The sequence below is a fragment of the Vulpes lagopus genome, chromosome 4 (genome assembly GCF_018345385.1).
Source record: "Vulpes lagopus strain Blue_001 chromosome 4, ASM1834538v1, whole genome shotgun sequence".
Taxonomy (NCBI): domain Eukaryota; kingdom Metazoa; phylum Chordata; class Mammalia; order Carnivora; family Canidae; genus Vulpes; species Vulpes lagopus.
This window is the reverse complement of record NC_054827.1, coordinates 83,381,033-83,396,009: the sequence shown is the minus strand read 5'-3', so window position 1 is coordinate 83,396,009 and position 14,977 is coordinate 83,381,033. Positions and strand designations below refer to the sequence as shown.

The 14,977-nt window shown below is 46.5% G+C and overlaps 1 protein-coding gene across 2 annotated transcripts in view; it reads right to left on the bottom strand.

Moving 5' to 3' along the window:
- The window catches only part of EDIL3 (EGF like repeats and discoidin domains 3), a 393,873-nt gene extending 380,346 nt beyond the window's left edge, over positions 1-13,527 (bottom strand). For both annotated transcript variants that reach the window (XM_041753350.1, XM_041753351.1), the window contains exon 1: positions 13,244-13,527. In XM_041753350.1, coding sequence (XP_041609284.1) covers positions 13,244-13,310 — 67 coding nt within the window. In that variant the 5' untranslated portion in view covers positions 13,311-13,527. The remainder of the gene's footprint in view (positions 1-13,243) is intronic.
- Between the last annotated feature and the right edge of the window lie 1,450 nt (positions 13,528-14,977).

Sequence of the window (14,977 nt, the reverse complement as noted above, 5' to 3'; positions counted from 1 at the left end):
CATTCATGCATGAAAGATTTTTAACAGGACAAACGGACAAACGTGAAGAGAAGAAAAAGGGTTCTGATTCTTTGAGAAAGTTCAGGATGTCAAGATGGTTAGTTATTTAACAGTCACAGACTGTTATTTAACAGTCTCCCTACAGGAAAGGAGCTGTTGTAGGCTGATGGCAAGAAAGTGTTCATGTCAGAATGAAAGGCAGTTTTGAATAGTTTTTGAAAAAGCAATAGTACACAAACTCCTCCTTTTCATCTTGTGAGTCCAAGAACTGAGAAAAATGTACCACAAGTAAAGTGGTATAGCAGAAAAGAGGAAAAAGTATGTTGGAATCAGAATGTGTGGAGTCAAGTTCAAACTCACTGATTGCTTGAATTAGAGATCATGTGACTTTTTGAACCTCAGGTTCCTTATCTGCTAAAAGAAATTAAGAATGTCTTCTTTGCTTACGGTCCATAGAATGGAGATGGGAAATACCTAAGAAATTTACCCTATTGTTTTATTTATTATTCTTGGGGAATAAATATAATACTGTGGAGCTCTATTTACAATATTAAGTATATACATAAACACAGTGTTATTAATAAGGTGATCTCAGATGGTTTAATTTTCGACATTTTGCAAAATGTTGAAAGTGAATCCAATACTGTTTTAAAAAAATAAACCATCTTTTGGTTAAATAATTGTTAAAATAAACCAGGAAATTTTCTAGTTGATGTGGTCTGAGACCACTCAGTGCTTTTGTTTGGCTAAAGTTTCTTAATGGGGTTACATAGAAATAAAATTAAATGAGGACAGGATGTGAGGCAAATTAAATACTTTCATTAAGCTAGCAGAAATAAAAACCTTGTTAACCTTTAAAACCACTTTGTCCTACATTATGTACCTGAAAATTGCAGAGAAAGCATGCTCTTATATATCATATTGAGTAACAACGAAACCATGCAGATGAGCAATGGAATCCTAGAAAATCAAAAAAGAGTAAATCTCATGTCATAATACACTGAATGGCAAGATTGTAGGAAAAAAAAAATGAGTTTTGAATCATTTCCCAAGTGTTGTACTTCTTTTCCCTACCTTTGCTGTTCTTCTTGGTGATATAGGATTCTAAAAGACACATTAACTCTCCAACCTGTATTTCTGAATGTGAAAAGAGGTATCATATTTTACCAACTTGCATTAGAAAATTTTAAAAATATTGTCCCAAAAGAAGAAATATAATTTACCCTTTCCAAGTATCTTCCAGTTAAATAGTAAGAGATACGAAGTGTGTGTTTTATAAATAAGAAAATCTATCTCCACAAACTATCTCCACCATATAAAGGACATGTGACTCATTGAAATGGCGTGCTTTAGTAGTTAAGAAAGCAGGCTCCAGATTTAACCTGGATTCTAATTCTAACAAGCTGTTTGGTAGCTATGTGATCTGGGGAAAGATTTAACGTCTGTATTTCTGATTTCTCCTTTGTACGTAAACAATAACGGTATCTGCACCCCCAAAGACTTGTAAAAATCGAAGCGGTATTTAGAACAGTGGAACACATAGCATGAACTCAATAAATACTAGACTTGTTATCTATACTTAAGAGAGGTATCAGAATGAATGTCCATGTTAACTTGTCTAACAAAATGCTTAATCTGACTGGTGGCAGTCCCCGAGTAAAGAGAAGAAGGAAAAAAACTATTGCCTCAAAAATTACTGTTTCTGGGTCAAACCTATAGTCAGTTGGAAATGTCAGAACCTTGTATTTAACAACAACAAAAAAAAATCTATCACTTAGAGGTAGTTCTTCTTTTAATTGAAGATGGACAGCCACCCTAGAAAGCACTTTACATCATCCTGTACATTAATGCTATATTTTTAACAATGCTTTTGCAGGAGCATTGACAAGTATTCCCACAGTATGCTCATTCTACCACACAGATTGTAAGGAAAACATTTAAGTAAGAAACAAAGCTTTTAAAGCTTCTGAAACTACTTTTGACTTTTTTTTTTTTCTGTAAAAGACAAACTGCTGTTGAAAATGTGTGAGTACTTCTTGAGGAACACTGATAAGGCCAGGCAGGAATAGCTCTATTCATCTGAATGTATATTGAGCATCTATCTGGGGCTTTGTTGTTGTTTAGTTGGATTGTTTTGCCTAGCTCCCTTATAAGTGTTGTCTGTATGGAAGCACTATACGCAAAACAAGAGCTGGGGTATAAATTCTAAAACATTTTGAATGGTATTTTGCTTGTTGCTTGTCCAGAGCCAATATTTCGAAAGTTAGTGTTTACAAAACTAAGCTATTGAAAGAAAAAAGGATGAATAAACTACACAAAAGGAGAGTTCAATTAGTATAGGGAAAGGAATACGTGCAGAAAGAAAGGCATGAAAGATGTGAGCGTGGATGGACGACTGATGCCAACAGGTGGCAGACATTAACTGGAGGGAATTGTCAATTTATTCCAAATAAAAATATTCTCCAGTGTTCCCATTTGACTCTTCCACTCTTTTCTGCTCTGGAATGATAAGCCCATCTTACTCTGGTTATCTTCATATAATCTTGGGTATCAGTAAAATGTAAATGGTCCTCCTGACCTCAGTACAGCAAGAAAAGCCTTAAGAGGATTATTCTGCATCCCTCAAATTAAAAATGTTATCCAATAGCGAGCAAAAATCTTAAAGAATGCATGATGGCCTATCCGCATTGATATAGATTAGCTTCAAATCAACACAGTGTCATCTAGCATGAGATTAAAACCCTAGCCTTCCCATTTATGGACCGTTATGCTACCTTAAATTACTCTTAAAAGATATCAATCAGTCTGATGCAGACTTGTTTAAGAAAAGAGAAAAAAGTAAAGCTAAGATATAGACTCAATCTTCTTTCTCCATAGTAACAATCACATTCAAAAGCCTTCACTTAAATTCTTGTACTTAAATCCTCCATTCTGCTTCATGCACTATTAAATCTGTTGTTGAACTAATCCCACACAGTTACTATCACCATAATAATACATATTTTAAAAAACAAAGTAACAACATATTTTCTTCTAAAATATAACCAAATAATTGCAAGACATCTTACCTGCATTCTGAGGTCTACTTCTTTTGTACAAAATTGAGTCCTAGATTTCCTAATACTTTCATTCATTATTTTAGGGGAAAAAGAATCAATAGAAAATGTATAATACCATATTCCCTGGAATGATGATAAAATAGAATATTAAACAAGAAATTCTTCAAATATCCATCTCTTCCACCATTAAGCAGGTTTTCCAAGCTTAAATATTTTTGACAAAATCTCTTCAACGATGCATGCATTTTACTGCCTTTCTATCCCCAAATGTCGAATATATTGCAGTGAGTCTTTGTCTAGGATGCAAGGCCAATAATAGCACCAATTATTATAATATTCTTTGACACACTAATGCCTTTTGGTTTTGATACTTAGCCCCTCCCCCCATAAATGTCCCTGGTTTTTTACACTATACGGTACCACTGCTTTTGCATAGGCTTTTTTAGTCCCGTTTCTGTCTTATAGCTGCTATGGTTTTTTGCTCTGATTAAAGACTGACCTATTAGCTCATATGCCTTTCACTATTTGTATCCTGTTTACAGAAAGCCCAGAAACTTAAGCACCAAGAGAAACGAACTTTTCTATATGATCTAAATACTGAATGTATTCTCTCTCTTAGGTGGTCAGGAGTTTTTGATGTTTTCTCCTAGTTTGTCAGCTATGTGCTACAAGCAAAGTAAGAGACTTCTCTATAAGTAGGATGGCTATAAATTATTGTCCAGTTGATAGTTTCAGGCAGGACACTCTTATGGAATCAAGGTATAAAATCTCAAGTTGCTCCATAATTAAGATCCTAACTTATTTCCATTTATGTTTTTTTTTAAGATTTTATTTATTTATTCATGAGAGACACACAGAGAGAGAGGCAGAGAGACACGTAGAGGGAGAAGCAGGCTCTATGCAGGGAGCCCGACACGGGACTCGATCCTGGGACCCCAGGATCAGGCCCTGGGCTGAAAGTGGCCCTAAACCACTGAGCCACCTGAGGATCCCCTCCATTTACGTTTTAAACCTCACACATTATCATGTTGTGTTCCCCCCCACACACACACACACACACAAAAGTAAATGGCAAATTCCACGATGTTTTGGAGATTTGCAATCTCTTAATAATGACAGAATTTTATAATGGATTAGGTGCCCTAGTTGCCATCCAGCAGAGAAATGTTGGGGAAGAGGAGAAATAAAGATGGAAAGAAATGAAAATAACTTTTATTTTAGTAGGACTGACACAGGAAGGATGTCACCAGATGAATGCTCTATGTCAGTGACTGTATAAGAAACTGAACCTGGGGGGAGGGGCAAGATGGCGGAGGAGTAGGGTCTCCAGGTCACCTGTCCTCAGCAAATTACCTAGAAAACCATCCAATCATCCTGAAAACCTACGAATTCGGCCTGAGATTTAAAGAGAGACCAGCTGGAACGCTACAGTGAGAAGAGTTCGCGCTTCTATCAAGGTAGGAAGACGGGGAAAAAGAAATAAAGGAACAAAAGGCCTCCGAGGGGGAGGGGCCCCGCGAGGAGCCGGGCTGAGGCCGGGGCGAGTGTCCCCAGGACAGGAGAGCCCCGTCCCGGAGGAGCAGGAGCTGCACCAACCTTCCCCGCGGAAAGGGGCTCCCCGGGAATTGGAGCAGGATCCCCAGAAAGGCGGGGACGCCCTCGGGCTCCCTGGGACAGTAACAGAGGAACTGCGCCCCGGAGAGTGCACCGAGCTCCCTAAGGGCTGCAGCGCTCGGCGGGACCCGGAGCAGCTCGGAGGGGCTCGGGCGGCGGCTCCGCGGAGGGGGCTGCGCGGCTCCGGGAACAGCTCAGCGGCGGCGGCTCGCGCAGAGGAAGAAGCTCCGCGCGGAGGGGGCTGCGCGGCTCCGGGAACAGCTCGGAGGGGCTCGGGCGGCGGCTCCGCGGAGGGGGCTGCGCGGCTCCGGGAACAGCTCAGCGGCGGCGGCTCGCGCAGAGGAAGAAGCTCCGCGCGGAGGGGGCTGCGCGGCTCCGGGAACAGCTCGGAGGGGCTCGGGCGGCGGCTCCGCGGAGGGGGCTGCACCGCCGGGAGCGCGAATCCAACAGCGCAGGCCTCGGAGCACAGGGCGCCGGGACACAGCCCAGGATCCGGCCTCCCCCGGGACAGGCAGAGGCCGGGAGGGCCCAGGACAGCAAGGACGCTCCTGCCTGGAACTGAGCAGATCAGCGGCCCCGCCCCGGAGCCCCCAGGCCCTGCAGAAGGAGAGCCCCGGAGCTACTGCGGGGGCTGACTCCAGGGTCCCAGAGCTGCCCCCGCCACTGTGGCTTCCTCCCGGGGCCTCACGGGGTGAACAACCCCCACCGAGCCCTGCACCAGGCAGGGGCAGAGCAGCTCCCCCAAGTGCTAACACCTGAGAATCAGCACAGCAGGCCCCTCCCCCAGAAGACCAGCGAGACGGACCAGTTCCAAGGGAAATCAAGGGACTTAAACTACACAGAATCGGAAGATACTCCCCCGTGGTTTTTTTTTGTTTTTTGTTTTTTTGTTTTTGTTTTTGTTTTTTTTTTTGTTTTGTTTTGTTTTGTGCTTTTTTTTCTCTCTCTTTCTTCTTGATTTCTGATTGCTTCCCCCACCCCCCCTTTTTTCTTTTTTCTCCTTTCTTTCTTTTTCTTTCTTTTTCTTCTCTTTTTCCCCTATTTTTTTCTTCTTTCTCTTTTTTCTTTTTCTCTTTTCTTTCCTTCTCTCTCTTTTTCTCCTTTTCCCAATACAACTTGTTTTTGGCCACTCTGCACTGAGCAAAATGACTAGAAGGAAAACCCCTCAAAAAAAAGAATCAGAAACAGCCCACTCTCCCACAGAGGTACAAAATATGGATTACAATTCAATGTCAGAAAGCCAATTCAGAAGCACTATTTTACAGCTACTGGTGGCTCTAGAAAAAACCATAAAGGACTCAAGAGACTTCATGACTGCAGAATTTAGATCCAATCAGGCAGAAATTAAAAATCAATTAAATGAGATGCAATCCAAGCTAGAAGTCCTAACGACGAGGCTTGACGAGGTGGAAGAACGAGTGAGTGACATAGAAGACAAGTTGATGGCAAAGAGGGAAACTGAGGAAAAAAGAGACAGGCAATTAAAAGACCATGAGGATAGATTAAGGGAAATAAATGATAGCCTGAGGAAGAAAAACCTACGTTTAATTGGGGTTCCTGAGGGCGCGGAAAGGGACAGAGGGCCAGAATATGTATTTGAACAAATCCTAGCTGAAAACTTTCCGAATCTGGGAAGGGAAACAGGCATTCAGATCCAGGAAATAGAGAGATCCCCCCCTAAAATCAACAAAAACCGTTCAACACCTCGACATTTAATAGTGAAGCTTGCAAATTCCAAAGATAAGGAGAAGATCCTTAAAGCAGCAAGAGAAAAAAAGTCCCTGACTTTTATGGGGAGGAATATTAGGGTAACAGCAGACCTCTCCACAGAGACCTGGCAGGCCAGAAAGGGCTGGCAGGATATATTCAGGGTCCTAAATGAAAAGAACATGCAACCAAGAATACTTTACCCAGCAAGGCTTTCATTCAAAATGGAAGGAGAGATAAAGAGCTTCCAAGACAGGCAGGAACAGAAATTGAGGAAGACACAAAGAGATGGAAAAATATTCCATGCTCATGGATTAGCAGAATTAATATTGTAAAAATGTCAATGTTACCCAGGGCAATTTATACGTTTAATGCAATCCCTATCAAAATACCATGGACTTTCTTCAGAGAGTTAGAACAAATTATTTTAAGATTTGTGTGGAATCAGAAAAGACCCCGAATAGCCAGGGGAATTTTAAAAAAGAAAACCTTAGCTGGGGGCATCACAATGCCAGATTTCAGGTTGTATTACAAAGCTGTGGTCATCAAGACAGTGTGGTACTGGCACAAAAACAGACACATAGATCAATGGAACAGAATAGAGAACCCAGAAGTGGACCCTGAAATGTACGGCCATCTAATATTCGATAAAGGAGGAAAGACTATCCATTGGAAGAAAGACAGTCTCTTCAATAAATGGTGCTGGGAAAATTGGACATCCACATGCAGAAGAATGAAACTGGACCACTCTCTTTCACCATACACAAAGATAAACTCAAAATGGATCAGAGATCTAAATGTGAGACAAAATTCCATCAAAATCCTAGAGGAGAACACAGGCAACACCCTTTTTGAACTTGGCCACAGTAACTTCTTGCAAGATACATCCACGAAGGCAAAAGAAACAAAAGCAAAAATGAACTATTGGGACTTCATCAAGATAAGAAGCTTTTGCACAGCAAAGGATACAGTCAACAAAACTAAAAGACAACCTACAGAATGGGAGAAGATATTTGCAAATGACATATCAGATAAAGGGCTAGTTTCCAAAATCTATAAAGAACTTATTAAACTCAACACCAAAGAAACAAACAATCCAATCATGAAATGGGCAAAAGACATGAAGAGAAATCTCACAGAGGAAGACATGGACATGGCCAACATGCACATGAGAAAATGCTCTGCATCACTTGCCATCAGGGAAATACAAATCAAAACCACAATGAGATACCACCTCACACCAGTGAGAATGGGGAAAATTAACAAGGCAGGAAACAACAAATGTTGGAGAGGATGCGGAGAAAAGGGAACCCTCTTACACTGTTGGTGGGAATGTGAACTGGTGCAGCCACTCTGGAAAACTGTGTGGAGGTTCCTCAAAGAGTTAAAAATAGACCTGCCCTACGACCCAGCAATTGCACTGTTGGGGATTTACCCCAAAGATTCAGATGCAATGAAACGTCGGGACACCTGCACCCCGATGTTTCTATCAGCAATGGCCACAATAGCCAAACTGTGGAAGGAGCCTCGGTGTCCATCGAAAGATGAATGGATAAAGAAGATGTGGTTTATGTATACAATGGAATATTACTCAGCAATTAGAAACGACAAATACCCACCATTTGCTTCAACGTGGATGGAACTGGAGGGTATTATGCTGAGTGAAATAAGTCAATCGGAGAAGGACAAACAGTGTATGTTCTCATTCATTTGGGGAATATGAATAATAGTGAAAGGGAATATAAAGGAAGGGAAAAGAAATGTTGGGAAATATCAGGAAGGGAGACAGAACATAAAGACTCCTAACTCGGGGAAACGAACTAGGGGTGGTGGAAGGGGAGGAGGGCGGGTGTTGGAGGGGAATGGGTGACGGGCACTGAGGTGGACACTTGACGGGATGAGCACTGGGTGTTTTTCTGTATGTTGGTAAATTAAACACCAATAAAAGTTAATTTAAAAAAAAAAAAAAAAAAAAGAAACTGAACCTGTAGAAATGGGGTATTGATGAATCTGTAACCCAGTTTGAAGAGCTATATCAGCAGATGCTAGAACTAATTTGCAAGGAATGGTTATCAGTTAAGGATCAATCAAAAATAAATAAATGATGTCAGGTCACTAAAAGCTATTGATATACAATAGGCACATATATAAGAATTAATAAATGGAGAAAATGGGTAATGACAAACTTTATTTATCATGTCATTTAGTCTCTTTTGACCACATGATTTATGTTATTTAGATACTTGCAAGCTTGCAAGCTCCAGGAAACATATACTTTACCATCATGAGAGAAAAGGATAACTAGTCATCTCTTACCAGTACTATAGATGTGTATAAATATACAATTGAATATATACCCACGCAAATTAATATAACAGAATTTTCCATTTATAAAACTTAGAGCTGGTATGGAGAGTATGCTTAAATGTATGCAAACACTGCAGCATTAATTGTTTCACTACAAGTACCTCATAGCATCTCTTTGGATGATACTCAAGAGACTTCTGAAAAATAATGGTTCAACCTAAGACATGGGCTTGTTTGTGGCAGTTAGTTAGAGTAACTGTTTCCAAGTCTAAAAACTGTGGTAAAAGCAGTAGGTTCTTAAAATTCACCCTCCTTCTGTTTCTCAGGGGAGCACTGAAAACTAACTAATAACATCAGTTTCACACAGAGCAGAAAGTCAGTTTACATGGGTTTGAAGACTCACCTTTATTGGTTTACTTCTTTTATTTTTTCCATCTTTCCTTTAAAAGATCTCCACTGATTATCCTGACACCTGCTGGCAAGGGCACAGGTGATCCTTGTCTACTTTTCCCTCCAACAACTTCCCCAAATCAAAGACTTTTTAGAGGTATTTTCAGTGACAACTAAGTGGTCATTTTTTCAGTTTAAGTATTTATGGTACTTGATTTCTAGCATTATCACATAACCATGAAAAAAAATGTCAATACTTTTTCTACTTCACATGGGCAACCACTCGACTCTTTGTATATAAATACAAGTTTGTTTTTGATATTATAATCATGATATGGGCTATGAATAAACAAACAAAAAACATGCCAGGCTTCTTCCTTAAAACACAGATAAGAATTGAATAGAATAGTAGGGGACGCCTGGGTGGCTCAGTGGTTGAGCATCTGCCTTTGGCTCAGGGCATGACCTGGGGATCCCAGGATCCAGTCCCACATCAGGCTCCCCGCAGGGAGCCTGCTTCTCCCTCTGCCTGTGTCTCTGCCTCTCTCTCTCTCTGTGTCTCTCATGAATAAATAAATAAAATCTTTAAAAAAGTAAGTGAATAGTAGGAATGGCTTCGTCTGGGTTTTCTACTATTTTTTTCCTTAATAATACCAATTTACAAATATTTAGGAAATAAACTCAACTATGTAAAAAGTAAATTGATTAGCTATGATAAGTCATGCCATTAATTACATATTTACAAAATTTGTGATTTATTTCTCAGTACCTACTCATTATGATTTACTCTGTCTTGAACTGAGTTTTGAAGCCTGCACCATTTTATGGGGTTTTTGTTGTCGTTTTGGCAAGAATCTGATGAACCTAGTACATCATATATCATACTCAAAGCTATTGCACCTACAAGTGTACTCAGGAAACAACAAATATCAGAATTACTTTTTTAGGCTTTATAAAACTCTCATATCAAGCAGCTTTTTAAAATCGTACACAAATGATGAAATATACAGTCCATCCCATTATGCAAAACCCTTCAAAAAATTAAAAGTCTTGAAAGTAAATTATCTAATTAAAATATCTATTTTAGTATCAGTAAAATTAAAAGTATGGGCCACTAATTTAGACTCTAAGAAGTGTCAAACTTATATTTTGTAATGATCTTGAGTAACCAAGCTATTTCATATTAATACTGTACATTTTATCCCTTTATGTTGCTATAATTTTGTGAGAAGGAAAAAAAATCACATGTATCTGGCAATAAAAGCAAACTTTATTAAAATATTTACTAAAAATATCCTAGATCCTGAATGCATGTTGCATATGAACACTGATCTAAAGGTTTTTGAGAAAAATACAAGACAGCTTTAATTTAGAGAAGAGTATAGAAGTGAAATATATTTGCCTGGTTTTTGAAGATCTTTCTAACTTCAAGATCATAGAAGGAAGAATATAGCTTTTCAATGTTTTAACCATTAATTTTTATTATAAATGTTTTCCCAAACCATATGCATATTTAAAACAAAATACATTTCAATTCTAAGGAAACATTTCAAAAAAAATCAAAACAACTTTTTCAGGAACACAGCGGGGGGGGGGGGGGGGGGGGGAAGCGTGTGCTGTATCACCAGTGAGTGAATGGGATGGCCAAGATTTTGCATTAGTGTCCAACTGTCAGATCAGGATACTTTCTCTTCACTTTATTAATTTTAGCTCAAGAGTCCAAAATAACTTTTAGGCGTTTCATCTGGCACCTGAATAAGCACGTATTTTTAAAGTCCAGAATTCATGGTCATGTAATTTAAGTAATGAAGATATTAATGTGTAATAAATCTTTAAAAACACAAAAACCTGTTATTTCAGTATGAATATTGCTACACTAATCATAGAAGCATACTTTTATTATCTTGAGATTGTTCAGGTACTAATTTACACTCACGTCGAATAACTAAAAATCACCATTGATTAAAAAAAGGAAATTCAAATGCCAATGATTCATAGTATTTAGGACATGTCTAGACATTTTTAGACAGTGCCATTTGCTTAAAGACTTCAGGCACCAACTGCAGGCACAGGGACAGATTGCATAAGATGTCACGTGCTTGCTGCAACTGTATGCATGTTATTGGATTTTTCAGAGCAACCCACAGCGATGAATAATTTAAGAGTTAATAAAATATTCAATCTGACTGATCCACTGGTTTAATTTTAAAATAAAAACGACTAATAAAAGAAATCACCGAGCCCCCCTCATTACCGCGCGTAAACTGCATCCCACGCAGGGAAACACCAGTTTCTAAAAGGGCTACATTTAGATGAACCGATGTCTGGGGAGGAGGGATGCAAGGGACATCCTCTGTGCTAACACTGGCCTCGGCAAGTTTACTCAAAGTTTAATTGCTCGGAGCTGTCACACGAGCTGCACCCTGCCTTCTGCGGGGCTGAAGGAGAAGACATTAGAAAGGTGCAAGTTGAACAAAAAAGGGCTCCTGGAAAATGGTCCATTTCTTTCCTAAAGCCCCTTTTCCCACTAACCGCAGGCCGGCTTGGGGAAGAAAAAAAAAAAAAAGACAAAAAGACAAAAAGAAAAAAAGGAGCAACGTCTGAGGGAATATGGAGTAGACCGCTGCCCGGTTACGGTGCAGGCAGGGGCGGGAGTGGGGAGCCCGGCAGCGCCCCGCGGCAGGTGCGAGCCGAGGCCGCCGCGCCCAGGCCCCCGCCGCCCGCCCCGCGCGCGGGACGCAGCAGCTCCTCCTCACCCCGCCGCCCCCGCTCGGCTCGGGGGGACGGAGGGGGCCGCGGGGCTCCGCGTAGGTGCGTGCGAGCCGCGGAGGTGTGTTCCCGGGTTTGGCCGGGGAGGGAGGCGCCGAGGGGCGGACGGGCGGGGGGAGGCAGCGCCCGCAGCCCTCCCCGGGCCGACCCTGCGAAGGGATGGGTGCAAGTGCCGGAGGAATGCGGACGGAGAGAAGAGAAAGGGGGACCCGGGGGGGGCACCCGGCCGAGCCGCCGCAAGCCCCTGCCCCCCTTAGCCTCTGCGGAGGGGCTGCCCCGCCCGGCACCCGGAGGGCCCGCCGTTCCCGCGCGGCGCCCACCTACACACGCGCCCACGCGGGGGGGGCGGGGGCCGAGCATCGCGGCGGGCAGCGCAGCCGGGGCGCCCCGGGCACCGCGGACGGCGGCCCCGAGCGGCCCCGAGCGGCCCCGAGCGGCCCCGAGCGCCCGCTGTCCCAGGCCGGAGCGCGGCTGCGGGCGCGCACGGAGCGCAGCAGACACCCCCGCAGCGTGGATTTCAAAGGCCCCCGAGTGCGGGCTTCTGCCCCAACTCTCCGGGCTTAGAGGCGCAGCAGCACACGCACAGCCCGGTGGAGCGCTCAGCTCCCCCCGCTCCAAGCAGCCTGCGGGCGGCGGCCTCCCCCTCGGACCTCTCGGTGGGCGCCTCGGGGGCGCGGGGCCCCCTCCGGCCCCCTCCGGCCCCCTCCAGCCCCCTCCCCGGGCCGACCCCAGCCCCGGCCGCGCGGCGACGCGGGCGGGACAAGGGCTCGTGCTGCCGAGCCAGCCCCTCGAAAGGACCGCAGATTCGTCCGTCCGGCTCAGCGGGGGCCCGCCGGAGTCCTGTCTTTTTTTTTTTTTTTTTTTTGATTTTTTTTGCGGGCTGGTGGATTGCGCCCGAGTCACGGAGAAGCACGAGCAGACCAGCTCTCACAACTTTTCTGCTCTCGGGCGGGGGAGCGGGGGTGGCTCGCACCGCAAGGTCCGCGGTTGCCAAGACTTAGGCAGGTGCCCGGAGGGCGCGGCGAGCCCGGCTCGGAGCCCGGGGAGGGCAGAGGACGGGCGGGGTCCCGGGCGGCTGTGCCGTCGCCGCAGCGCGTGCGTCCTGCTCGGGCGGGCAGCGGGGAGCCGGGGGGACCGCCCGGCCGCCGCCTGGGGGACCCGCTCCCCGCTCCCCGCTCCCCGCTCCCCGCTCCCCGCTCCCCGCTCGGCCCCGCCGGGGCCCCGCCCGCCGCCGCGGCGAGCACCACCGCCCGCAGCGCCCGCGCTCCCCGCCGCCTCCCCGCCGCCCGCGCCCGGTCCCCGCTCGCCCCACGCACTCCGCGCCGACTTTGCAGCACTTTCCCGCGGCCCCGGGGGCCCCCAGCCCGGCCCGCACCCCGCCCGGCCCCGCCGCTCACCTCTGCACAGCTGGGGGACACCCAGGCCGAGCCCGATCAGGAGCCAGGCGGCCGCCGAGCGCTTCATGGTGCGGGCTCCGGGACGCCACCCGGCCGGCCAGGGGGCGCGGCGGAGGGCAGGGTCGCCGGCGCGGGCCGCCGCTGGGGAATCCGGGGGACGCTGCGCGCCCGCGGCGCTCCTGCCACACGCGGCGGGAGAGGAGAGTGGCGGCCGCGGGCGCCGGGAGGCGGGCGAGCTCGGCGGAGCTGCGGGCGGGCTCGGCCTCCGCGGCGGGTGGGTCCGGGCCGAGGCGGGCGGGGCGGGCGGGCGGGCGGGCGGGGCTCCCGCGGCGGGGGCGGCGGGGGCGGCGGGGGCGGCGGGGGCGGCGGGGGTGCGCGCCCGGCCCCTGCGCTCTGGCCGCCGCGGCTGCGGCTCCCGACCCGGAGACCCCGAGAACAAAGGGGCGGGAGCCGGGGAGCGAGCGGCCGGGCGCCCCGCGTGCCGTCAGCGGCGGCGAGCGCGGGCCCGGGCTGCCGGGCGCTCCCGCCTCCCCGCCCCCGGCCCCCTCCGCGGCCGTCCGCTCGCCGCCCGCGCCGCCCGCGCCTCCCTCCCCCCTCCCTCTCCCCTCCCTCTCTCGTGGCTGCTTCGGCTGGAAGACGACGGGGAGACCACTGCTGCCACACCCGGCACCTGCCACCGCCTCTGAAGTTCCCAGGGCGCCGGTACCTTCCCCGCGCGCGCCTGGGGCTCCGGGGTTCAGGGAAGCCCCTCCGTGCCGGCGAGTCTCGGTTCCAGCTCCGACTTCACAATTCACCGCCGTAAAGATGCCACCCCCGGGCCCCCCCGCGAAGTCCCGTGGTCAGCAGAGCCAGGGGGAAAAAAAATAAGTTAGGAGATTTTTGAAAAGTGAATCTTGGGGCGCGGAGCTGCGTGAGAAAGGAAACCCTGCAAAGCGAATTGCCCTGATTCTCAAAATAATAATAATAATAATAATAATAAATTTTAAAAAAAATGCCACCCAGTCCCTAACAGCCAGACCCTAATCAGCTAAGACCGGGCTGCCCGGCTGCTCTGTCCTCGCGCCTGCTCAGCCCCGGGGCTGGGAGACGGCTGCGAGCTTCTCGGTTCCCAGGGGCAGAAAGGTGAAGGCCTGGGGCGAGCGACCAGGACACACGTGCCTTGCGAAGGGGGACGCGTTTCGGAGGAGAAGCCCTGGGGACAGTGGAGGGACTTGGAGAAGAGAGAAGGCAAGGGCAGATTCTCGGAGTTCACCACGGTGGGTCCTACGTCTCTGCCACCCAGCAAAACCAGTATCAATGCACTGGTGTTTCTGGCAGTGAAAGAGGTTGCAGAGTACAGACTAGAGCTTAAAGTAGTGCTTTCTCCTCTGTGTGTACGTTAGAATGATGGCTTCATGCACAGGGATTTGGTTCCCGCAGTTGCAGGTACCAAAATGAAACACCGCTCCTTTTTTTTTTTTTTTTTCTTTTTTTCCTCCTCTAGAGAAGGTGGTAGAGAGAGAACCACAGAAATAGAAAAATTGTAGGGCGCGGTCTTGAACCTACTCAGAAAGGGTAACAGGACAATTAATTGTGCAACTTCATCTCCTTTGACTCCTTGAGTCCTTTAAACTTCAATCTCTACCGTCCTTTTGGAAGTTGAACTGAGATCAAGGATGCAAGGTTAATAGAAAAGTAGTACTGCATGTTGCTATGGAGAAGTTAAGGTACTAGACCACTGGCAAACAAACACAA